The sequence below is a fragment of the Cordyceps militaris genome, assembly GCF_000225605.1.
Source record: "Cordyceps militaris CM01 unplaced genomic scaffold CCM_S00006, whole genome shotgun sequence".
NCBI lineage: Eukaryota > Fungi > Ascomycota > Sordariomycetes > Hypocreales > Cordycipitaceae > Cordyceps > Cordyceps militaris.
In genome coordinates this window covers 1081844-1106500 of record NW_006271974.1, presented here as the reverse complement: position 1 = coordinate 1106500, position 24657 = coordinate 1081844, and the positions used below count along the sequence as shown (strand labels likewise).

Genomic DNA, 24657 nt, shown 5'->3' with positions numbered 1-24657 from the left:
TTTGAAGTTATGAATGTTGGAGGTGTAGGATGCTGCAGAAGAGGAGACGGAAAATAGTAAAACACACAGAAGGAGAAGGGAGAAGCAGGCAGATTCATAGGAAGTGCACCAGAGGGAGAAGATGGAAAGCTGCCTCTCCGTTTGTGGTCACAGAATGCCAGCTGGCCAGCTCAGCACCAACGCGCGGCACCAACACGTAGCCAACGAAGTGAATTAATCCAAGCTAATCACGCAAACGATAGCTATCATACATTCATAACAAACAGATTTCATACATACCTATGGTGATCCGTGATCTACGACATCCTCCTTCATGTCCGGCACCCACCCTCTGGGCCGCTCGCTTCCCCGAACGACGAGGCCATAGCCCAGCTTCTCGACCTTCTTGACACTCTGGCGCATGGCCTCGACCTTGTTACGGTAGTCCCTCGTTGGGACGTCTCGCATCATCTCAAACGCGCAGCCGAGCGCCTGCATGTCGCTGAGAAGCGTGCGGCCGCCGTCGCCCAGCAGCCGGCCCGTCTGCGCCGTCGTGACGGTGGCGAAGCGCATCAGCTCGCCAAAGAGATCAAACACGCCGTACATGTAGTCGTACTCGGTGAGGCCGACGTCGGCGGGGACGGCGGCCTGCGCCTCCGCCGGCGTGAGGAGCGTTTGGTGGCGCAGGTAGTGCGCAAAAGTGAGCGCCTCGACGAGCTCCTCGAGGCATCGCATTGACGACTGGTAGCGGTAGCGGTTAATGGACTGCAGGTCCGGCGCGATGGAGCCGAGCAGCGTCGCGATTTCGGCTATTCTGGTGTCCATGTCCTTTTGGATGTTGGGAGGCAGCTCCTTGTTGATGTCCTTGACTCTGTCGCGTGCTTTGGGTTAATAACGGCGTAGTCCATGGGCGAGGGCAGCTGCTTATTCGCTGGGTGTACCTTTGTAGTGCGAAGATGCTTGGTGCAGTGTTAATAGGAACGCTCAGGTAGTAATGGGGGCCAAAAAAGTACTTGCATCTTTTTACTTTGTGCTGTTACATCTCTCGAAGCCTTGACAAGACGCTCGCGTCTGTCGTGGTGTTGGTCCAGCTCGTCGCGGAAGCCCTCAAACATGTCGTGAAAACGACCTCGTGGGCCATCTGGCACGACCTTAGCACGGCCATTGTGATCCCGCTTGACGCCGACGGCCGACATTGTGCAGTGAATAATTTATAAGTGTAAGAAGAATAAGAGACGCCGACAAGTATGATAATGATAAATGAGGGGATGAGTATCGACAGCACAGGTTTCTATGGATGGATGAGTATCTTAGGCTTGGAGTGGAGCGGGCACGAGCTTGGAAAAGCTTTGGCTGGCTGCTGGAGCTGCAAGCTTGCGGCTGGTGTGGATCTACACTCCAAGGTGAAGTGCTCCAAAAAGGGGAGCTTTTGGTCTTGACACGCAACGACATCCCCCGGATCTTTTCTCCAAGGGGGCACTACGGAATTTACTGGCAGCGTCTGTTTTTCTACTCAGAATTATCCAGTCGACTGCATTGTGAGGAGTAGTGCATCCGCTCTAGGCCAACAAAGAATGTCTTCCTCGCTGCGACACTGAACAGCTCATCACCAATTGCACGACTGAGATACGGGCAAACTCACATGATGAGAATGGCCCAACGAACAGCTGTATCCGCCCAGAATGGCAGCTTCCGCTCCCTGCAAGTGCTGTTTGACCCCGTGCCGCTCTTCTCCATCGCCGCCGCCCTGCGCGCCACGCTCCTCCTCTACGGCGCCTGGCAAGACGCCCACTCGGCCGTCAAGTACACCGACATTGACTACCTCGTCTTCACCGACGCCGCGCGCTTCGTCGCCGCCGGCGGGAGCCCCTACGCGCGCGATACCTACCGCTACACGCCCCTGCTCGCATGGCTTCTGCTTCCGACCGCCCACCGCCGCCTCTTCGACTTCGGCAAGGTGGCCTTTGCCGTCGCCGACCTCGTCGCGGGCTGGCTGGCCCTTCGGCTGCTGCGGCGGCGGCAGGGCGGCGGCATGTCGGCGCGCCGCGCGGGCGCGTTCGCGGCCATTTGGCTCTGGAACCCCATGGTCGCCACCATAAGCACCCGCGGAAGCTCCGAGGGCCTGCTCGGCGTGCTGACCATGGCGCTGCTGTGGGCGGTGGAGCGCCGGCGGGTGTCGCTCGCGGGGATGCTGCTCGGTCTGGGTGTGCATTTCAAGATTTACCCATTCATCTACGCGCCGGCGATTGTATGGTGGATGGACGAGGACAGGATGAGCGGCGGCGCTGTAGGCAAGACGACCAAGAAGAACCCGGCGCTGGTGGATGTGGCAATCAACTTTGTCACGGCGGCGCGGGTCAAGCTGGCTGTCATCAGCCTGGCGACATTCATGCTACTCAACCTACTCATGTACTCTATGTAAGTACACACCCATGCTTCCTCGTCGACTGAGCTAACTTCTGGACATCAGCTATGGGACGCCGTTCTTGGTGCACACATACTTCCACCACGTTACGCGCATAGACCATAGACACAACTTCTCGCCCTACAACGTGCTGCTGTACACTAACTCTGCGACGCCCACTGATACGGCCTCGGCCTCGTCGCTGCGCACCGAGTCATTGGCGTTTCTGCCCCAGCTCCTGCTGTCGTGCGTGCTAATCCCGTTCGCACTGGCCAAGAAGGATCTCGCCACATCTATGATGGCACAGACGTTTGCTTTTGTCACGTTCAACAAAGTCTGCACGTCCCAGGTGCGTAGTGTTTTTGTCTGTCGCCGCTCGCCCTAGATGCAAACTAAGGATTGGATGCTAGTACTTCCTCTGGTACATGATTTTTCTGCCGCTCTATCTCCCGGGCTCGTCGATGCTGCGCAACCCGAAGCTGGGCATCTCTGCGCTGGTACTGTGGGTTGTTGCGCAGGCGGCGTGGCTGCACCAGGGCTACGAGCTCGAGTTCTTAGGGATGAGTACCTTTGTACCCGGGCTGTGGCTGGCTTCGCTGGTCTTTTTCCTGGTCAACTGCTGGATATTGGGCATCATTATCAGCGATGGAGCACGAGGGCCGTCCGGGAAAATTCATGTAGAGTAAAGCCAGTTCCATAAGAGCATCGACAAATAGTTATATCGACCAGAGAGCCTAATGGCTCATGGAATTGTACCAACTGCATCTATTGCCACGACGTGACTGCAATTGATATGTATCGCCACCCCACCCGCGCGTGTACTTCGTTGCTTCGCAATATGGCATGATCCAAGCAACTAATGGACTATAGAACTCCCAGCCCAAATTTCAAGTACTAAAAGAAACATGTACGTGCCAGTGTGTATCGCTCCAAACAAATTCATAAAGATCCGGTCTCTTCGCCGTAAATAACGCTATGCCAGTTTTGTAATGTTAAGTAAACCCAAACGCCGGTGTATAATGCAATGAAGAATCTTGGTTGGCGCTGTGGACTTCTGTAGCAGCGCCTGACAGTCGTGGCTGCTCAAACGACGACTGCACGGTTCGAAAACAATTGATAGTTGGTGAGCTTGAGCGAGGTGATGCGCGTGCGCGGATATTCGGGTGAAATGATGATTCGTCCTTCTTTCGTGTATGAGATGTTGCCAAAGGTCTCGCTCAAGTCGCGAAACTTGGTGCCCGGGCGAGCCCTAGCCATTTCGTTGATGATTTTTTCACTCCAAACCCCGCTGCATTCGCCACGCTGGAACAAAAAGAAGGGATTCAATGCGGGCAGAATTGAGTCTACAGCACATAGTTAGTAGGGAGAGCGGCAATGGGATGCTGTAAATACGAACCAAGGTCGACGAATCGGATTCTCAGATACTCGACACGCTGAAATTGACTCATAGATCTGATACCAGAGATGACGAGCTTTTCGAAGGCGTCGATGAAGCCCATATCCTGGATGCCGGAGCCAGAATCGGAGAAAATGTTGGACTGACGACAGCAGTTCTTGAGCGTCACATCGATTGATCGGAGTCGACTGGAGGGAGCAACAGCGCTCTGACTGGCGACTTGGAAAAAGTTATGACAGATGCGACCAGTGTAGGAGAATTGTTCGAGTTTTGGCATTATCTTTCCAAGTACCGTGCAGATGTGTGTTTGATGGGCAGCTTTGGCATAATAAGCAGGCACAACAGCCTCTCGCCTGTAGTCATTTTCAAGACATAGGCTGAGGTGCTTGATAGTTCCGGGCATGTGGGGCAAGAATTGGGAAATGGTGATGTAGCTCTTTGATTTGGGCTTGCTGTAAGCGCCCTGCCATTCCTCTATGCTGGGAAGGGCGCCTAGAATGGAGAAAAAGTCGGAGTGATCCCGCATGAGGTTCCACTGGCCTTTGGTGACCAAGGTTGTTATGGAGCGCATGATAGGTAAAGGTGGCCCATAGTCGAGGTTATTGCCGTGAGCGTTGTATACATGTACCACCTTGGGGGCTTTCCGGCGTTCACCACCCTCGAGTGTCAGAATCTTGCTATGGGGCAAGTAAAGGGATATGAATAGAAAGACATCCTGCAGTGTGCTATTATCCCCTGGCAGAACGTAGCAGGCGGTCGATAGGCCATCACTTCGGAGCACGGGCAGCACGGATGTATTGGAGACTGCTAGAGGCCCGTGGCGAGGTTGAAACACGGGGAACCAGACCTCGATATGTTTAACATGGTGCGCAAGATGCTGTCCACGACCGGCAAAGTGGGCAACGGCCTGTTTGATGGAGCTGACGGTGCCTTTCAACTTTATATGACGGTAAAGTCGCTTCTGAACCAGGGACCGCCAAGTAGAGTTGACAAGGGCCAGCTGTGTCATTTCTCGTCTTCTAGAGTATCGAAGGGGGGTACCAAGGCCTCTGGCTGCATTGGGTGACCACAGACCGGACCTCGGGGAGATGGGCGCGCAGACTCCAAAGAGCTGGTCGAGGATAGCTTCGTGGACCTCGGTCGGAAGATCTGTGAAGTGCGTGGCTGGTCGTATCCAGCTACGAGGCTCGTGAGCCGCCGGGGACGTAGAAAGGTTACTTGAGGCGATGGCAAGGGCAAATTCCAACGTGTTGGAGCATGATGTCTCCCTGGTATCGGCGAACGGGTAGGGTGTGCTGCTAGGCCGGGCGGGAGGCACAACAGGCGAGTCGGGCTCTTGACATAGCTTTGCGTCGGGATTTGGACGAGCGGCTGGGGTTGAGGATGACTCTAATAGACTTGATGCGACGGGCGCAAATCTGTATGTTAGGCGAGTGACGACTTCGTCGGCCGGGGTTGTCGAGAGGAATTCTGGTTGACGAGTTTCTACAAGAGGCGAGCTGTTGATCTCGGTGGGGTCGTGGTCGAGGGAGTAGAGGTCATCCATGATGGCGCAGAATGAGCAAAAGGCGCGCGCTGGAGGGGAGAGGACAAGAGCATGTCAGTCACGCGCGGAAATGAGAGCGGCAGAGGGGCACACCGGGCTGCAGGTGCCGGATGGCCAAATATGAAACGGGGTGGGAGGTTTGTCAAGAGATGAGATTCAGGCGAGGTGAAGGGGGGAGGAAAGAGTAGCGCAAAAGAAAAAGGTGAGGCGATAGGAATTAGCGACTGGACACGTATCAAATCAAACAGCTGCAAGCGTGACGGCGAAAGCAAGTCTGGTGGCGCCTTAATGGTAGGTGAGTGTAGTTGAGCCGGCGCAGAAGACGTGTCTTGGAATTTTTCTGCGCAGTAGAGTCGATGGAACGCAGGGTCCGGAACTGCCGCAAGGGCGGCGCGGTTCTAGTGGCAGGGCGGCAGGCGGGGTGGGGTTTGCGTCGATTGTTTAAAATGAGGTCTTTCGGGATGGTCAGATGGTGCGGGCTGGCGATGCTGCTTGCGACTGCCCAAAGGTGCGCTGATGTGCCGTTGAGAACGAGGGAACAGAAGCGGGCGAAGGGGCGTTTTCGGCGCAGACGGATCGGCGAGAGGAAGAGACGCAGCAACAGCGGGAGGAAGAGGAAGAGAGGAAGCCAAGCGCAAACGCAAACGCAAACGCAATTGCAGCAAAGGGAGAGAAGAGGAAATTGATTGATGTGGTTGAAGGAAAGACGGCAAACCTGGGCATCTGCTGGTGGAGAGAGGGACCTAACTAACGTGTCTTCCAGTTTGGTGCTAACTAGGTAGGTAGTAGGTATGGAATGTTGTATCTTTCCTTATCAAAATGGGCAGCAGGTACCTGCACCGCCTCGGACAGGCTCGCAGGCGAATGGGGACGGGAGGGTTTTTTAGGCGGGTTTGGGCGGGAGATGGTGCCATTTATTATTAGCGGCTGCAAGAGAGGGAGAAGGACCCTGGGAGTGAACAAGGTGTCATGACGGTTCGGAGTATTTGGCATTCGAATCATCGGAGGCCTGGAGCCAATAAATGAAAAATATTTACCACGGTGCCCAAAGTCAAAAGTTCGCCTACAAGCCCAAGTTGCCTAATGGTCGTGGAATACCTCGGCACCGCCCATGACAGACATCAGGACATCAGGCCTTGCTTGGTCTGCGTCGCGTCCTGCTGCCCAGCCATGCCAGCGATGGCTCCCGCCTTTTTAGCTGCGCCCCATCGGCACGATCTGGTGATGCCGCCCACTTGGTACGAATTACTCGCTACCTTATCTTGTTTGTCGGTAACGTTAACTACCTACCTATGTACAGATGATTTCAACACTGCATTTATTCGTCCAATATTCACCGCGCTTTTTTTTTCATTTAATTCTTCACAAGTTCACGTTGCCTTCTACCTTGGCTTTCTTAGCCTGCCTCTCTTTGCGCTCTTTCCTCTCTTTCCGTCTCCTCAGCACTAATTCGCCCGCCGTCCATCTCCCTCCGCATCGTGACCACAACAGGCGCTGCTGGCCATGGCCATGTACCAGCACCAGCACAATGACTACGGACATCATCGCAATTATTTGCAACTATCATGGCCTCTACCAAAGCAGTGTGTCCTCTCGTCGCCTCTCTTACGCCCCAAACTCCATTCTCCCGTCCGTGCCACGACACCACATCACGCGCTCTCTCATTTCCCATCTATCACCGAACAGTGCGCCAGCTCCTGGTCTACATACATTTATCCTCTTGACTTCTCTCTTGATTCTTGATTCTTGATTCTTCACGTTATACAATACCAACGTGCTGGCGATCCTCAATCTCGCACACTTAGCACCCAAGCACCGCAACCGGTCGTCATTTTATTGCCGCGCCAGTCTATATACCTGGAGATACCTGCATGGTCTTGCCACGTGCCTCGCCACCCGATTGATAACAGCAACACATGGAGATGTTCTAACTGCTGCCGATCCTGATTTACGTTTCTGATTAGCTGTGCTGGTTTATGAGGGCATGCAAGCCACTGTCGCTCCTCTGCCTTTGACACAACATCGGACCTTCATTACGCGGCGTCGAAACATTTGAAGCATCGAGATGACAACTCTCCTTCCAACATGTCCTCCACCGCCAGCCTGTGACATGCTTTGTCATTGTCACTGTCTTGCGTCCACTTCGCAGAGAAGCCACGCAGCATCGCTGGTCAACTGGTGTAGTCAGGCTTGGCCCGTGCAGTCGCATCACACGTTATCGTCGTCAAGTTTCAAAAAAAGCCAAGTGTAGCTAAACGACTATTGATATAATGATGCGTCACCTCGGCGGTGTGGCTTGTAGGGGGTGGGCAGAGTTTCGCATCAGAGAGGTGGGCCTCTGATGCTTTCCATGAGGTAGTTGGTGATGGACGAAGTCATCGCAGAGACGAGAATAGCCACTAAGGACCTTAATGAGCCTGTAAAAGAAAGGGGTCCATGAATGGCCTTTTGCGTCCTCGAGGCGCTCATTGTAGTCGTGTATTTCCAGCGACGACAAGCAACGGGCACAACGCCCCAGCAGCCACCGTCGGCGAGATGTCACTATCCCCAGAGACCCGAAACGCTGCGAGACGGCTTGGCTGCAAAGTTGGATTTCATCTCAACACAGGTGCAGATAGCATAGGTCGCGTGCACCATAGCATCGATAGCATAGCGTGGACCCCTGATGAAGTCGTCCACTTGCGGTGCAGATAGTTAGAAAATCGGGAATGAAGAAAAAAATGAATAAGCAGCAGAGGCTTTGCATGGTCGTTCTGTTTATTAGCCGGGATAGCTATGTATACTTAAAATGCAACGCATGCAATGCATCATTATGCGGCCGAACCGGAAGCCTTTGGCTCCTGATTCTATCGACTGTGCCTTTCCCCAGACTGACAACCTTACAACAGGATGAACAAACACAGTGTGGGCAGTACAGTATCGATAGCACAGTGCCACTAGGTAGGTATACATGCCCCTCGTGCTGCAAACAGTGACATTTACGCTTCGCCCGTGTTCTGCAACGTTTTAAATTATCAACAATCATCTATTCCATCAATCTGCAATCATGGTTGCTCAGGGTCCAATCATTCGCTCGGTGACACACCAGCGCCAAAACGCGCTGGGTCCAGCAAAGCGCCAGACGCCCAGTCACGGCCAATCACTTGCGCGGCGCCCCCAGATCAGCACCCGGCTTGCTTCACCTTTGAATCCCTGAAAACGAATCCCCGATAACGTGGACGAAATACGAATATAGCCGGCCAAGGGACAGAAATGCTACTGCCTGCTCTTATCGGCGACTTCGACACCCCCTCCTCCATCACGCCCCTGGAGGCCTAGTCGTTTGAGGCGTCCTGTATTCGAAACCATGCATCCCGCAGCCTCTGACAAGTCCGCGAGTACCCCCCCCCCCCTTGATGAATTATGGTTACTGCTAGCGTCATCTCCCGGCCTTTGTATCGCGCATCGGTCCAGGACCAGGGGGGTCAACCCCAGACACAACGACGCCGCCCTTGGACGAATCAGCCACGCACACTTACACGTCGCACCACCGCCCGCCCAGCCAGCGGCTAGGCATGGCCTCACTTGGTGCACATTGAGCGTACCTAGGTTTTACGCTGCGCTGCTCTGTTATTATTAGCCAGCATGACGGCGATATTCCACCTCCCCCGTTGTGTACATACGCGCGCCCGCCTGTCACTGTCTTGGCCCCTTGACCAGCCCACCACGATTCTGCCTCTTGCCCCAGAAATCGGCCAAAGAGAGTTTCCAGCGGACGGGGTCCTGCTTCAGAACTTCGATGCCATTATATCTCGTCGGTTTTTGATTCTTCTTTGGGGCTTTGAGCCTTGGCATGTTTTTCTTATTCCCGTCTGTTCTTCTCTATTTCTATACTGCGTATCCTCCCTCCTCTTGCCGCCACGCTCTTCCCACCGAGTCTTCTTTGTCCTTTGTCCAGTGTAGTAGAGGTTTTGGCTGGTCTTTCTTTCATTCCCTTCTATTCTGTTTGGCTGGGCCAACAATTCCAAATCTATTCTTGGTCTTTCTTTTATTTCCATTTATTCTTCTTTTTTTTTTTTTTTGTCTCTTCATCGTTGCCATAGCCAGCCGCCCTCGCTTTTTCGGCCTCTTTTTATACGAGCCACTCGGTATTGAATACGCGCCATACTCGATTACACAGCATATTTTTCACCATGACGCAACTACACTACCGTTTCACCTCTCTTCTTCTGCTTCTTGGCCTTGCCATCGCTGCCCCCGGTAGAATTGCCAACCCTCCCGAATCGACGGCGTTTAGGCTCCCAGTCAGCAATGCCAATGTTGCCGTCACCAACATGATCCCTAACCGCTACATTGTCGTGTACAACAAGGATTTCAACTCAACATCCATCGACGCCAAAGAGGCATCCTTTGCTGCCGCCCTCAGAAAACGCAATCTCGGCAAGCGTGGGCTCGGCGGCAACCCTCTGTCCACTGAAGTCAACTCGCTCAGCATGAACAAGTGGCGCGCCAGCATCCTGGATGCCGACGACGACATGTTCATGGAAATGTACAACTCGGAGGAAGTCTCTTACATCGAGGCTGATACACGGGTTCACACTCAGGTCGTCATTTCACAGATCAACGCCCCTCCTGGCCTTGCTCGTCTCTCCCACGCTACCAATGGCCCTAGCAACTATCTGTTCGACGAGTCTGCCGGCCAAGGTGTTACTGTTTACATTGTCGACACTGGCATTCTCCCCTCTCACGTCGAATTTGAGGGACGTGCCCGCTCGGCTGCCAATTTCGTTAACCAAGTTGTATGTCTAAAGGAATTATACCTTGTTCGTATACAACTGTGCTGACCCATCATCTAGGACACGGATGAGAATGGCCACGGGTCTCATGTTGCCGGCACTATTGGTGGTGCTACCTACGGTGTCGCCAAGAGATGCGAACTTCTGGGCGTCAAGGTCCTGGACGCGAGTGGTGGCGGCGCCAACTCTGGTGTTCTGAAGGGTCTCCAGTTTGTCATGAACGATGTCGCTGAAAGGAACGTTAGCAAAGCCGTTATGAACATGTCTCTGGGCGGTCCGCGTTCGAGAGCCATCAACACTGCCATCTCGCAGCTTGCCCAAGCTGGCGTTATTCCCGTCGTCGCCGCTGGCAATGAGGACGTATGTACCCCGTACCCCTTACGTTTGCAATTGAAAGTGATATACTTACATATGGGCTTACAGCAAGATGCATCCACCACATCCCCTGCCTCTGCCCCCGACGCCATCACCGTTGGTGCCATTGACGTCAGGAACGATGCCAAGGCCAGTTTCTCCAACTTCGGCTCTTCCGTCGCAATCTTTGCCCCGGGTGTCAACATTCTGAGTGTTGGCATCGCCTCCAACACGGATTCGAAGGTTCTCAGCGGGACCAGCATGGGTAAGAACTCATCACGATTCATGCGCGAGCTTGCTAACATTTCAAAAAGCCTCCCCCCACGTCGCCGGTCTCGCCGCCTACCTCATGGGACTCCGGGGTCTCGATGAGCAGCAGCCCTCGCAGGTGGAGGATCTGATGAAGAACCTCGCCGGCCAGACGGGCGCTCGGGTTCGTGGCAACGAACAGGGAACCACCAACCGCATTGCCAACAATGGCAGCAGATAGAAACGGGATGCACGAGTGGGAATCAGAAAGAAGAAACTTGGTTGCAGACCCCTAGCAAACATCACCATAGCCTACGTATCTTGATACCGGGCATTTCCATGTACATCTTAGTGTCTGCTGCTTGGCATTTGAGTCATGTAGATAGATACTGTTACGAAAGCGTCATATTCATGGTACTATAACAGCCTGTTTCAGGCACAATAATAGACAACTACACAAGGACCAACAACTGAAAGGTGACAAGTACGGATAATATGAAACTATTTCTACAGAAAAGTAGGCTCGAGGTGAAAGGGTGTCTGCTTTCCAACAGGGAGACGCCTTTCATCAAAGACGAGAGGCCAGCTCCGAGTCGTGCCCACTCGCAAGAGCAGGCTTAGAGCAAGATTGATATAAGCACTTCTTCGGCACAACCACAGTCATGAAAGGACTGAATTGCAATTTGACATCCGTGCTAACAGATTCGTACATTTTCCAAGTGTTGAGACAAGAATGACTTACACCGTAATAGCGTTGCCCCCAAGGGCGGGTATAAAAATGGCATTAGTAGTATAATTAGTCTCGTTAAAATAATAATCGGGAAGCCCGTTCAGACAGATGGCGACTGTCGTGAGAAAAGGGGACTCGCATGGTATGTAGTGCGTATATAATGGTGTCCCTGACGGCCAGGAAATGGGGGTTGAAGAAGAAAAATTTCGACATGCATATAGTATACAGAAAGCCTACAACTCGTCGCGACCAGCACCGGCGAGAGGTTGGGGAGGTTTGGGGGCGTCGAGGCTGGTCCAGAGCTTCTTCACGTCGGTAAATGTCGATGAGAAATCGGCTCCGAAGAACCAGGCAATACCAACCTGTCACTTAGTCAGCCATTAATCCAGCGGGAGACTCTTTTGAAACATACCATAAGAAGAGCCATGAAAACGAGGGATAGAATGACAACCATCCACATAACAAAGCCCTCACCAGGATCGGCGGTAGGCTGGTCCAATTGCCTCTTCTTGTTGGTGGCGTTCAGCTTGGTAGGATCCTGCTTGGGGTACAAAGTTTCGATGAACTGCTCAATCTGTAATATGGTCAGCACATGGGCAATGCAGGATGGGTTGACGAGGGTTCAGTCGGCTTACCTTGGCGCATCGGGCACTAATGGCCAAGAAGTTGGGGTCGCGCGGGTCGTTTTTCTTATGAATGCGGCGAATGTAATTGCGAAAAACTTCGCATACCGTGAAGAGATTTTGTGTGCTCTCGAGCATGATCTGGCAGGCATCGCCCTTTGTGATCTTAACGTTGCGCTCGAGGATGGCAGGATTGCGAAAGATGAGCTCCAGAGTGGCAATAGCCATGGTCTGTGGGATAGCGACAAAGTTGAAGCAGCTCTGGTCACGCATGCCGGCCATGTAAAACAGGCACTCTTCGACATGCTTGAGGGCATCGAGTACCATTTCGGAGATGCAGTTGAGGGCCTGCTCGCGCTTGGAAAGCTCAAAGAGGTCATCCCACTTATCGACATGCTTGCTCCAGATCTCCTTGGGGTACCAGCGGCGGCCATCGACCCAGTCCTCGTGGATATCACGGATAATGTTGGTTTTTTGCAAGAACTGGCCCATTGACTCTGTCAGCGTGGGTCTCTCAGCGAGCTTGGGATTGGCCAGCTCGGAGGTGACAAAGAGTCTCGTCAGACCCTCTCCGACGAGACCGGCGACGTAGTGACAGTAAAGTTCATAATCCTCGATAGTTTGCAAACCGTTCTCAATCTTGTCGGTATCGGCAGCGTAGTCAGCCATGCCGTTACCCATCTTGCGGGTGAGGTCCTTGATAATTTCGTAGTATTGAGGCTTGAGCTTCTTGAGCTCGGCGATGACAACGTCAAAGTGTTCGAGCAGCTCGGCATCCTTTTCCTTGCTCTCGTGGAATTGCCAGCCATCGACTTCCATGGTCTCATGGAAGTTGCGCAACAAAGGGGTCTTGGTGTCGAGAGGGATCGTCATGTCATCCTCAATAGTATCCAAGCCTCGAAGGACGAGATAGAAGAGGGCGACGGGGACAAGAAGTTCGGGATTCAGCTCTTGAATGACCATGGAGAAGCTGCGGCTGGTCATGTTGAGGTAGCGGAAGCTCTCCTTGAGGGTTTCGGACTCCTTGCTGGTGTCTCGCTTGTGAACCGGTTCGTGCCAAAGCTTCCTAAAAGATGTTAGCCACGTTTCAACCATGGGACGGGTCATGCTAGTGAGGTGTACCATTGGATAATGGAACGCAGCTGGTTAGGATGCATCAGATAGTAAAGAGCGCCCATTGTGTCGGTTCTGTGTGTGTTGACGTTGTTGGTACGGCAGGACACAGCAATCAAGGAGGAAGTAGTATGAATCAAGCGAATGACTCAATGTTCCAGATGCTAGCTGAGAAGAGCTATAATGTGCGAACCGTGGCTGAGATAGAGGCCTCAGGATCGCGAGGGGAAGGGAAGCTGGAAGACGAGGTCGGGAGAGAAAAACGAGATGCAAGAAAACCTGTACCAAAGGGGTGAGGTAACCTGGTATTATAAAATGTCTCCACGTGGAGTGGGGTACCAAAATCAGCACTTGTATTATTGGCGCTACAGGACCTGCAGTGGAACTTTTCACCGCCCTCCAGTGAGCTCTACAGCGTAGGATTTGGCAGATCTGCCGCTGATACGAGAACGAGTACGGCGGAGCCTGCAGCCTGCGGCTATTTATTAGGCTCAAGATCTCAATGACGATAGACGAGATTAGCAGTAGACATCAGACAGGTTTATATATACTTGACCACATCCGGTGATTGAGATGCCACGGTCATGGGCTAGCAACGTGAACAGCTCATATACGAAGGAACACAGGAATCCACGGCGCGTCTTGGAGCCACAAGGGCTTCGTACAAGGATGTGCAAACCTGGCCAGAGCTCTGCGGTGTCGCCCAGAGCGAGTAGCTGTCCTTATCCCTTATCTTGCACTGCCACGCCCAACCTGTGCCCGCCAACTGCACAGCTGCACAGCCATGATTCACGTGCGTGCGCCGCCACAGATGACGGCGGAGAGCTTGCCTGGCCGCCCTCGCCGCGCCCCTCCATAATTACGTAGCAGTCGGTGTCGGTCATCTTGAGATAAAATTTCCCGACCAGGCACCATTACACTTTCGGCTTTCATCCCCCGTTCACAGCCTTCGCCGTTCGCCGCGGACCGCCGCTGTATATACTCTATATTCACGGCTCTTTCGTATTCTGCATTCTCAACTCTTCATAGGCATAGTTTGCCCCGCCTCCCGAACACACCAAAATGGTTGTCGACACGGTCTACTATGACGCGCTGGGCGTCCAGCCCACCGCGACCGAGCTCGAGATCAAAAAGGCCTACCGCAAGATGGCCATTCTCCACCACCCGGGTATGCTGGATCACTTCAGAGGATGACGCCGAGTGCACCTCGCTAGCCTTGGCATCTCACCTGGCTCACCGGCCAAAGCTAGCTAACCTCCCCGTACAGACAAGAACCCCAACGACCCTACCGCCCACGAAAAGTTCCAGGCCATCGGCGAAGCATACCAGGTTCTTTCCGACAAAGACCTCCGCGCCGCCTACAACAAGCATGGTAAAGACCATGCCAGGCCACAAGAAGGGTTTGCCGACCCGGCCGAGTTCTTCTCGTCCATTTTCGGTGGCGAGGCTTTTGTCGATTGGATCGGCGAGATTAGCCTCATGAAGGACCTCACTGCCACCATGGACATCACCATGCAAGAGGAGCAGGCTGCTGCAGAAGCTGCGGAGGCGGAGCAGACCACCGCCGAAGGTGCCGGCAAGGACGAAGCCGACTTTCCCGGCACCGCGGAGGCCATGAAGGAATCCACCAAGGACCAAAGACCAGCCGCCGCCGCCGCTGAGGCCACCACCGCACCTCCCCCTTATATTGTCGTCGATGAAGAAAAGACTCCTGCGTACGCCGCCCCTGGTGCCGCCGCAGAAAGAATCCCTGCTCCTCGGTCTGAAGCGACGTCGCCGGCTCCCTCGAGCAACTCTCACAGCCGCACACAAATCCCGTTGCGCCCTGCGCTCGCCGACAAGGCGCATGATGACAACACACCGGCCGCCTCCCTCTCCGCAGAGGACGCCAAGAAGGATAAGAAGAAAGCGGGTCTCTCCAAGGAGCAGCGTGAGCAGCTGGCAGCGTTTGAAAAGGAACGCGCGCGCATCCGCCAGGAGCGCGTTGACAACCTAGCGGCGAAGCTACGAGACCGTGTCAGCGTATGGACAGAGACGGACAAGGGCGATGATGTGACCAGAGCATTTCAAGAGAAGATGCGTCTCGAAGTGGAAAACCTCAAGATGGAATCGTTTGGCATTGACATTCTGCATGCAATCGGCCAGACATACGTGTCCAAGGCCTCAGGCCTGCTACGGAGCCAAAAGCTCCTCGGTTTTGGCGGCTTCTTCAGCCGCCTCCGCGACAAGGGCACTCTTGTCAAGGAGACCTGGAATACTATCAGCAGTGCCATCGATGCCCAGCAAACCATGGAGGACATGGCTCGCATGGAAGAAAAGGGCGGCGAGGAATGGACCGATGAGAAGCGCAGCGAGTACGAGCGTCGCGTGACGGGCAAAATCCTCGCCGCCGCCTGGCGCGGCAGCAAATGGGAGATTCAGAGCGTCCTGCGCGAGGTCTGCGATAGTCTCCTGAACGATAAGAAGGTTCCTCTGTCCAAGCGCCTGGAGCGAGCCCACGCCCTGGTTCTCATTGGTGACATCTTCAATAGGGTACGTGCTGGGCTACTAGCCGCCAAACATTCATTGACTAACATTGACTATTTTGTTCTAGTCCCAACGCTCTCCCGAAGAAGAGGGTGACTACCTCGTGTTCGAGCAGCTCGTTGCTGAAGCCGCTAAGAAGAAGGAGGACGAACACAAGCACAAGAAGGACAAGAAGGCTAAGGAAAGGTCTCCCTCGGCGTCGGCTGCCGAGGATACTCCCAATGTCTCCAAGGCATAAATGAAGGGGAAAAGGGCCTCTAAATCACAGACGGTGACAAGAAGACGATTGATGAGTGGTTGACTAGAATTATTGGTTTATATTCCCCGATAGCGAATCTGTGGAAGGCTGTTCTGGACAAAGAAGACGGAGGTCACCAGGAAACAGTCACAGCTTGCAAGTTTCCCCGCCCCCTTACGAGATAGGTATGTTGGTGTTGTGTTTAGATGGAAATGATATTTTTAGACAGACATAGGACAGCAAGCAAAGGGGATGTTACCCTCTCTCCGCCCCTCTCGAATGATAATTAGCTTTTAGAATGTTCTGAGCAGCAGAAACTGCTCTCTTTTCGCTACCGTGGCCTGCCAAGTGCTGAAGCTCTCTTCCCACTCCCTCCTGTCCGGCCCGACTTTCAAATTCGCCGCAGGCACTCCAAGCCGGGGGTACACACCGGCCGAGGGGCACGGCCCGTGGGTAATGGCGAGTAGCACTTCGTCCATGGCGGCTTGCCTGCCGGGCAGCCCGCTGGTGAGCGCGCGTCGGGGACCATGAGCGGCCACGGGAGCCCCCGAGGTGGTTGCCCAACGCCGGCGTCATGGCGTGTGCACTAGGTCCACGACGATGCTGGCAGACGCGAGGCGCTGCGTGTCGTCCTACGGCAGGCCCGCGTACGCGGCCGGCGTGATCATGATGTACAGCATCGTCGCCGCCTTGTCCGCGGCCGCCAGCTGCCACCAGAGACTCTTTGGCAGCGCTGCCACTAGATGAGCGTTGTGGAGGCCGCTGTTGCGTGCCTCAATTCCGAGTTTGCCCAAGAAGCCCAAAATACCTAGGCATAAGCCTGTGGCGAGAGACATTTAGCAAGTCTTCACTAGATATCAAGCCATGTTCGATTGTGTATTCTTTTCCAATATCCGTCTATGTACCACCCAGCCGTTTGCACCCATAATTTGCCAGACGGTAAATCTAGTGACTCAAGAAAAGTGATGGCGAATACAGAGCAAGGAACACTAGCTAAGCGAATAATTATCTGTCTCTCAGCTAAAATAAGGTGATGCTTCCAAATGTATGTATGCGTGTGTTTTGCATGCGAGAGAAAAGGGTATCTGGTGTATAAAAAGGACAAAAAGAAAGCCAATAGTGTGCAGTAGTGTGTGTAATGAGCAAAAAAAGAAGTGCATCCAGCAACAGTAAGAACAAAAGAAATTGAAAAAAAAAACGAGACCCAGCCAAGTAGACAACTGCCCTGCTGGGAGACGGAACGAAGAGCCAGCATCCTGTTAGCTGTGCCACGCTGTGCTCGCAAGAAACTGCCGTCCAAAATAGAAAGAATATACAGAGTAGTAACACAAAGGCGTCGGAAGAGTGTGCCAAGATTGTCGGACGGTGGAGGAGGTTGCGAGGCAAACCGGGGTGGGTACGCAGGAGGGCCGGTATCGTTGTGGAATACTGTATGAAAAGAGAGTAGAGTGGCGGGGTGTGTCATACATGACTACCAGGTCATGCATGAGAGATTATGTGTAGATGATTATAATATGGTGACCGGTAGTAATTGTTATGAACCGTCTTCACTTGGCGGCAGCTCGATGCCACTGTCGCGGTCCGGTTGAGCTCTTGGCGGTGATGAAGACGCTGGTTCCTTCACCGTCATGTCGTGGTCATCAACATTTTGGGAAGACAAGTCGTAATCGTCTTCATCGACGGGTGCGAGTATATGGCCACCAAATTCGACATCGGAAACGCGCACATGATACTCGAGGGCTTTTTGCCCTTCCTTGATCAGTGCCTCGGTCCAGCTCAGGCAGCGCTTTATGCTCTGGTTCATCTTTTGGCTGTCAATGAGAAGTTCTTGGTGTTTTGTAAGGTCAAGCTGTAAACGTTTCTCGTCACGTTTGCGACGCATAGCGCCCATGGAAATGACAGACATGGATGCAGTGTCGGCCATGGAAACATCAGACTCTTCAATGGAGTCGTCGAATTCCTCGTCTTCCTCATCGGTCTGGTTGTTCTCGCTGAGTTCAGAAAGATCCACGGCCGGGTCGGTGAGAGCTTCCGATACCACGCGGCTGTTTGGCGCAGAGGTGAGAGACAGTCGACCGGAGCGAGAAAGACGGCGATAGCGACGTAGCTCAGCAGTCTGTTTTCGAAGTTGCCTCTCCAGCGTTCTGTTGATGGCTTCCAGTGATGCGTTTGTGATCTCAAGATCCTGAACCTTGCGTTCTCTGCGAGCGTTGGCGACGAGTTCGCTCACACCATCAGAGAAGTGTGACTTGCTCGGACTCTGCGGTTCCGACAAGACGTCTGCTTCATCATCAGAAACCTGCTGTTCCTCTGCGGCATGCAAAAGCGAAGCCATAGTCATGGATGTCTGTAATATGCCGGGGCTGGCTGGTGGTGACACACTATCAGAAAGATTGGGCGATGTTGTCATTTTGGGAGGTAACTGCAGCTCGGGACCGGGGTTGCCGTTGGCTCGAGACTGCCGTCGGAGGGATTTTGGTGGCATCTCAATGCTGACTCGTCTCGTTCCACGCTGGCTTTCGAGTTTTTGAACACTATTAGTGGAAGGTGGGCTCGTTTGCGATCTGATTGGCGATGGGGGCGATAAGGTAGTTCTCAGGATAGGACTCAGAACTGGCAGAGGCGTTGAAGTATGCTTCAAAGGTGATGTAGGACGCTGAACAAGGCCAATGACAGTGGCAGAGGAACCCAGAGGAGGACGGCTTCCGAGCGGTAAACGAGGCCCCGAGGACAAGACAGAATTCGAGGTGGAGCTGGCCAAGGTTGGATTTGATTCCATTTCGGGCGTTCCATTCGCGTAAACGAACTTGGTAGCGGAAGGATCCTGTGCATTCATATTAGAAGGGGAGAGTAGAGGCGCAGGCTGTGGTGTGCTGGTCGCTGAGAGGTCTGCAACGTTGTTGAGAGTAGCATTGGCGTAGAAGAAGGTAGGTCCTTTCTGCGCGGCGGGTGCCGGTTGGCGCTGCTGGCCAGGGGTTTGCAGATTCTTGGCGTCGCTGGCATAGAAGAACTTGTTGGAATCGTTGGCATCGGGCGGCATTTCGGATGGCTTGAGTCCACTCTCCGGTGAAGTGGTTAGCCCGCTGGGACGCGGACTGTCACGATCCCATCCATTGGCGCGGTTATCCGGGTTCGGTGTAGTAGTCGGGGTGCTGTTGGTGCTGTCGACACGGGTCTGCCTATGGCCGGTGCGAGGGGTCACATTCGTAGCAAGAAAGGCAGAGACGGGAGAGGCGACTTCATTGGCAAGCGTGTTGGCAGTCCCTTGCGGCGGTCTCCTGGCGAGCGAACCAAGAACAGGAGTGCCCTTGGAGGCAACCTTTGGGGTGAGGGGGGCTGTACGGGTTGCGGCGGCTCGGACGACGGAGGGGGGCTGCCTTGGTCTGTCTCCAGGCGGCATGGTGAGGCGCGCAGAGGTAGTGTTGTGGTTGAGGCCAGGCGTTACCAAGTGGTCATCCTGACGGCGAGGCCAGAGAGGAAATGCGGCGGCGGCAAGGACGGGATGCAGGGCAGCGGCGGGTGGATATAGCTGGAGGCTGTGTCGCTGAGTCGAATACGTGGACGAGGCACAGGCGGCCGGAGTGCGAAGAGAGGGAAAGATGGTCTGACGAAGGGGCTGACTGAGGCCGGTCTTGTCTGTGTTGGACGTGGACGAGCAGCGTTCCAGAGTCGGGATTGAAGGTGGTGGAGGGGCTTGACGAGGACGGCCGCGACGCTGCGGCGGCAGAGGGGGGCGCGGATGTTGGTATCGTTCGTTGAGGTTGCGCGTGGCCGGAGCAGGTCGTGCGGACAGTGAAGCGGCGAGGATGTAAGCTGGCAGGTGCATGAAAGTCAAACGTTTCTTTCTTCACCTTTAGGCCAAAGCCAAACAATCACGGGCCGCGACTAATGTAGCGGCATAGTAGTGTGTGTGCTCCGTACTTTGGAGGGCGATGGGAGGATGATGTGCACACCATCTCAGCACTGGCGTGAGACGAGCACAGTGGGTGCAACGGCAAATGGCTGCAGGCAGGCGAGTGACCTGAGACAGGGTTGTCGTTTGGCTGCGACAGCAAGTACCTCGAAATTACAGCAGTCTCAATAGGGGGGTCAATTGGGTCAATTGAGGGGCTGCCCAGTTTTGGGCGGGTGGCTCCACTGTCGACGGGTGGGCTACAGGGGGTCACAGGGCATTTATTACAGGGGATGCACCGCGGCCGGTACGGACTTCCATGGAGGAATTGGATGTCTTGCTCCTATGTACGTCCGTATGTCGGGATATTTGTGTTTTGCAGCTTTTGTTTTGTTATAGCATCGTGGCCTATGCACGCAAGTCCCTAGATTGTGACGTTGCAGCCATCGATCAGTGAGAACAAGAATGTACAGTCCGAGGTGAATGACGTCCAACTGAGCCAAACAACTGACAAGAGAAACCCATTCGACCGTCAAACACAAACTCTGGTTTGTTTACCTTGGCTCTCTATCTGGCTCTTTGTTTACTTTGTGACACAGCGTCCCCGGAGCTTTCAGTTGTGCTCGCGCTAACTAGAACCCCACTAACCGTCTTGCGACGAACGCTGGGGGGGCTCTCTCAGTGGCTGCTTTGTGGGCTTTGTGGTCGTTTTTGAAGTACCTAGGTACCTAAAGGCTGCCTGTCATATTTGGGCTTGATATAATAGCCTCGATTTAGACTTGCATAAACTCACATAATTGCAACTGCATTGACTGACGGAATGATGGACTATTTGCTATTCTATGCTATATCCCACATGCTTTCTCCATCACCTGCCCTGCTCTTGCCCAACGGCGGGCCTGACCCTTGGACTGTATTTAGCTTTTTCTCTGCTTGTTTGATTGCCCTTACTAGGTAGCACATGTGGTCTGCGATTCTATCAACTTGCTTCCCCAGAACTTTATGCAGTTCCATCGTGCGACACAATACATCATCAAGTCTACCGCCCGTCTCAATACATACATGAGTGGTGAAGAAATATATGCCCAGGAATAGAAACGTAAAAAACTAGACACAGCAAGAAATCAGACAGTTATAACCCAGTTCTATAGCCGGCCAACAACATCATATCAAAGACGAGCGCTCTATCAGACAAAAGAAACTCGTCATCAGTAATGATGATTTGCCTGTTCTCGTCTAACATGTTATTTGGGTTCTTTCTTTTCTACGGATTGTATTCAATTTTTCATCCATCATTTATTCTATCAACACTACTTCCAAGGCAATCTAATCGCCACTTGCCACACTCGTTGCCTTGAACCGCAAGCGCGCCAGCCCCGCCACCGCCCACCGCCACACCTGACCTAACTAGTCATGCTTCACCTTGCATTCATCATACATCATTACCACCAATTCCTACCCAAACACGTATGGCATCAGCACCACCTCGCCCTCTATAACTACGTACGTGCCTACGGAATCAACATCTCTATCTCCTTCTTCCACTCTCCAACTCCTCATCCTCTGCCTATGCCACAACCACATTTCACATGGCCACTCCCATAAGGCCAACCGACGACGGAACCTTAGACGCCGATGTTGCGTCACCAGCTGTTGGCCATGTCGGGGCTTTTCTTGATGGCCGCGCCCCTGCGGCACGTCGACGATGGTCCATGACCCAGCTGATGGATACTACGGTACAGAGTACCTTCAGTACTGCTTCGCGCTTCCTCCACTGGCTTGACACCACCCCTGGCCGCGGTGTCTTGAAATGCACAATTGCATACACACTGGCGAGTATGGCCACCTTTGTGCCCTTCTTGTCCGACTTTCTCGGTAAGCCCGATGGAAAGCATGTCGTGGCCACGATTACAGTCTACTTCCACGCTGCTCGCTCAACCGGATCCATGATTGAGGCCATCCTTATCGCCATTGTTGCCGTCGCGTATGCCGAGCTTGTGTCTCTCCTTTCCATGACCACCTCTGTACTTGTTGGCTCCTCCCTCGGACTAGTCACCCTCGCTCACCTCGTCGTCGTCGTCGTCTTCATAGGTGGTGGCTTTGGTCTGATGGGCTGGACCAAGCAGCGCATGAACAATCCACTCGTCAACGTCGCCAGCACCCTGGCTTCTCTTGCCATCATATCTGTCTTGACAAAAGAAACGGCAGTCATTGATAACGTGTTTTCGAATCAAAAGATCGTACAAGTCTTCAAGATGCTCGTCATGGGCATCACTTGCACCGCCGTCGTCAACTTGCTTCTCTGGCGTGTCTCTGCACGTCAGCTTCTGCGAGCATCCGTCATACAATCCTCAGTCTCACTAGGTAGCATGCTTTCCGATGCAACTGCCAGTTTTTTAGCCAGCTCCAACGAAACGGCCACTCAACCCGAATTCCCAGACTCTTACGCTTACTCTCAAGCGCACTCTCTTATGCTGAAACACCTCCGCGAAGCCAAATTCGAGCATTACTTGCTTGGCCATGTCCGTATTTACCGCCTCGAAAGATCAACAGTCAGATCTATAGAGACGTTAGCTCAATCGATCGGAGCACTACGCAGCGCCGCCAAAGCTCAATTTGCGCTGCTGAATGGCGATGGCCGCGACGCGATTCTTTTTCAGATGCATAGTAGCTCAGCAACAACGCCATATATTACCAGAGATATCGATCCATTCTCTTTCGTCGCTACTGAAAGCTCCGAAACGACGGGGGCCGGCCCTAGGGACGTCCCGGACCTTCGTGCCGCTGCTCGACTTTTCGCGGATTTTGCTGACAAGGTCAGACATCCGATGCAAAATCTCTCTAGCATATTGTGCCAGGTCTTGACCCAAATGCCGTTTGCCGGTGCTCCTGACTACGCCATTCAACTAAATCAAGGGTTACGCGAGGAGCTAACGAAAGGCCTGGACATATTCAATAGCGCGCGTGCAGATGCGTTGCAAAGTTTGTATCACCGCATTCGTCAAGAAAACGACAGTGGCCACCCCCAAGTTGTGCTAGAAGAAGTCGCTGCGGCTTGCGGGCATTTCTCATTTACTTTGCAGAGCTTTGGTGAAGAGATGAAGACCTACCTAGACGTCTTGGAGGATTTGAAGCACAGCTATGACCGGAAGCACTGCAGTTGGCGCTGGCTACTGTGGTGGAAGACGAGCAAACATGGCCCTGACCTGGCAGCGCTGCCCTTTGACGTGTCAGAGACCGAAGTTCTGGTAAAGCCGATCAGAAAGTCCGCTGTACCTGCGGGAATTCCGCGTTCCATGCGGGAACGGCGAGATACATACAAGTGGGACGCAGCTCCTAATGCAAGCAGACTCTTATCGATACTTTCACAAGCCATCCTTCAGCTCTTGCGAAGGATGGCGAGTGATGATGGTAAGTGATCTCGAAGAATTTTCCATTGAGACAGCCAATTAATGCTCGATAGTCTTGTTTGGTCTAAAAGTTGGCATCGGCGCCGCACTTTGGGGTATGCTTGCATTCATTGAAGCGACGCGCGACATGTATAACCATTATCGCGGCGAATGGGGTCTCTTGTCCTTCATGATTGTCTGCTCCATGACAGTCGGAGCCTCCAACACCACTGGATGGGCTCGATTCATGGGGACTTTTGCAGGTGCCTTCTTCTCGCTGTTCAACTGGATGGTCAGCCAAGGCAACGGCGCTGCACTTGCCATTTTGGGAAGCTTCGTCGCCTTCTTCAACTTTTATCTCATTGTGGCTTGTGGACGTGCACCGCTAGGGCGCATGACAATTCTGGCATACAACGTGTCGACTCTGTATGCCTATTCCCTCAGCCAAAAGGTCGATGACAATGATGAAGATGAGGGCGGTATCCACCCCATAATGATGGAGATTGTCACTCATCGTGTCATCTCTGTTTGCACGGGCATCTTATGGGGTCTTGCTGTATGTCGATTCGTTTGGCCGATATCTGCGCGCCTCAAGTTCAAAGAGGGTATCTCGGTGCTATTTCTGCAAATGGGCCTCATCTGGCGCCGCGGACCGCTCGCCATCCTATTGCGCTCCGACTGCTCTCAAAGCTACCTCAAGTCAGGCGAGCAAGTCGCGCTGCAGCGCTACGCCGACCGTCTTGAATCCCTCCGACACAGCGCCGCGTCCGAGTTTGAGCTACGCGGCCCTTTTCCCTTTGAAGCCAATGGGCGCATTCTGGGCAGCGTCAACCGCATCCTAGATGGATTCTATTCCATGAGTCTAGTCACGCAGCGTAAAGCGAGTCTCTCTGCTGGTGAGCGTGCGTTACTTGAGTTCACAGCACCAGAGCGCGCTGTGCTGTGTGACCGCATCTGTCACATCTTTCAGGTACTGGCCAGCTCCACGATGCTGGAATACCCGCTGACGGCCGCGATCCCGAGCATCGCCCGCGCGCGCGACCGGTTCTTAAGCAAAGTTTTTGAGTTTCGAGAGAAGACTCCGGCTGCACTCGATATTAGCGAAAAGGATTACGCGCTGTTGTACGCGTATGCACTTGTCACAGGTCAGGTAGCAGATGAGTTGATGAAGATTACGAGACATGAGATTGAAAGCTTGTTGGGGGTGCTGAAGGATGACCCGCTTCTGACTGAGTGAGACGGCTTTCAGTTTGACTTGTTTCTTACAAGATTGACTATTGTGTCGTTTCCTATAGATTACCTTGCATGATCCATACGTTATACGCCGTTTAGATCTATCCGTGGTGTATGAAGTAAATCTCAAGTATAGATTGTGATATGCCATTATTGTGTATTAAACATTTTAGGATGTATATACCCTGCGAAAGGGCTCCAGGATTTCGC

The 24657-nt window shown here is 53.4% G+C and overlaps 9 protein-coding genes across 9 annotated transcripts; 5 read left to right on the top strand and 4 right to left on the bottom strand.

Annotated features, from left to right (window-relative positions):
- Positions 1-279: 279 nt before the first annotated feature.
- On the bottom strand, positions 280-1175 carry CCM_07639 (translin-associated factor TraX, putative; the record flags this gene model as incomplete). The annotated part of the gene is made up of 2 exons (XM_006672780.1): positions 280-860; positions 1007-1175. 2 exons carry the CDS (start codon positions 1173-1175, stop codon positions 280-282), a joined length of 750 nt encoding a protein of 249 aa, XP_006672843.1.
- Positions 1176-1624: 449 nt separating this feature from the next.
- On the top strand, positions 1625-3069 carry CCM_07638 (mannosyltransferase (PIG-M), putative; the record flags this gene model as incomplete). Its single annotated transcript, XM_006672779.1, has 3 exons — positions 1625-2397; positions 2450-2732; positions 2794-3069. 3 exons carry the CDS (start codon positions 1625-1627, stop codon positions 3067-3069), a joined length of 1332 nt encoding a protein of 443 aa, XP_006672842.1.
- A 397-nt stretch (positions 3070-3466) lies between these two features.
- Positions 3467-5325, bottom strand: CCM_07637 (uncharacterized protein; the record flags this gene model as incomplete). The annotated part of the gene is made up of 2 exons (XM_006672778.1): positions 3467-3726; positions 3780-5325. The coding sequence occupies 2 exons, from the start codon at positions 5323-5325 to the stop codon at positions 3467-3469; spliced, it is 1806 nt and encodes a 601-aa protein (XP_006672841.1).
- A 2440-nt stretch (positions 5326-7765) lies between these two features.
- On the top strand, positions 7766-7948 carry CCM_07636 (uncharacterized protein; the record flags this gene model as incomplete). The annotated part of the gene is made up of 1 exon (XM_006672777.1): positions 7766-7948. The coding sequence occupies one exon, from the start codon at positions 7766-7768 to the stop codon at positions 7946-7948; it is 183 nt and encodes a 60-aa protein (XP_006672840.1).
- Positions 7949-9497: 1549 nt separating this feature from the next.
- CCM_07635 (oryzin precursor) lies at positions 9498-10944 on the top strand (the record flags this gene model as incomplete). Its single annotated transcript, XM_006672776.1, has 4 exons — positions 9498-10103; positions 10161-10460; positions 10524-10719; positions 10769-10944. 4 exons carry the CDS (start codon positions 9498-9500, stop codon positions 10942-10944), a joined length of 1278 nt encoding a protein of 425 aa, XP_006672839.1.
- Positions 10945-11666: 722 nt separating this feature from the next.
- On the bottom strand, positions 11667-13234 carry CCM_07634 (squalene synthetase; the record flags this gene model as incomplete). Its single annotated transcript, XM_006672775.1, has 4 exons — positions 11667-11795; positions 11846-12007; positions 12069-13122; positions 13179-13234. The coding sequence occupies 4 exons, from the start codon at positions 13232-13234 to the stop codon at positions 11667-11669; spliced, it is 1401 nt and encodes a 466-aa protein (XP_006672838.1).
- Positions 13235-14231: 997 nt separating this feature from the next.
- Positions 14232-15933, top strand: CCM_07633 (DnaJ domain protein; the record flags this gene model as incomplete). The annotated part of the gene is made up of 3 exons (XM_006672774.1): positions 14232-14337; positions 14437-15701; positions 15763-15933. The coding sequence occupies 3 exons, from the start codon at positions 14232-14234 to the stop codon at positions 15931-15933; spliced, it is 1542 nt and encodes a 513-aa protein (XP_006672837.1).
- A 1534-nt stretch (positions 15934-17467) lies between these two features.
- Positions 17468-19759, bottom strand: CCM_07632 (uncharacterized protein; the record flags this gene model as incomplete). The annotated part of the gene is made up of 1 exon (XM_006672773.1): positions 17468-19759. One exon carries the CDS (start codon positions 19757-19759, stop codon positions 17468-17470), a length of 2292 nt encoding a protein of 763 aa, XP_006672836.1.
- Positions 19760-21414: 1655 nt separating this feature from the next.
- On the top strand, positions 21415-24451 carry CCM_07631 (uncharacterized protein; the record flags this gene model as incomplete). The annotated part of the gene is made up of 2 exons (XM_006672772.1): positions 21415-23236; positions 23289-24451. The coding sequence occupies 2 exons, from the start codon at positions 21415-21417 to the stop codon at positions 24449-24451; spliced, it is 2985 nt and encodes a 994-aa protein (XP_006672835.1).
- Between the last annotated feature and the right edge of the window lie 206 nt (positions 24452-24657).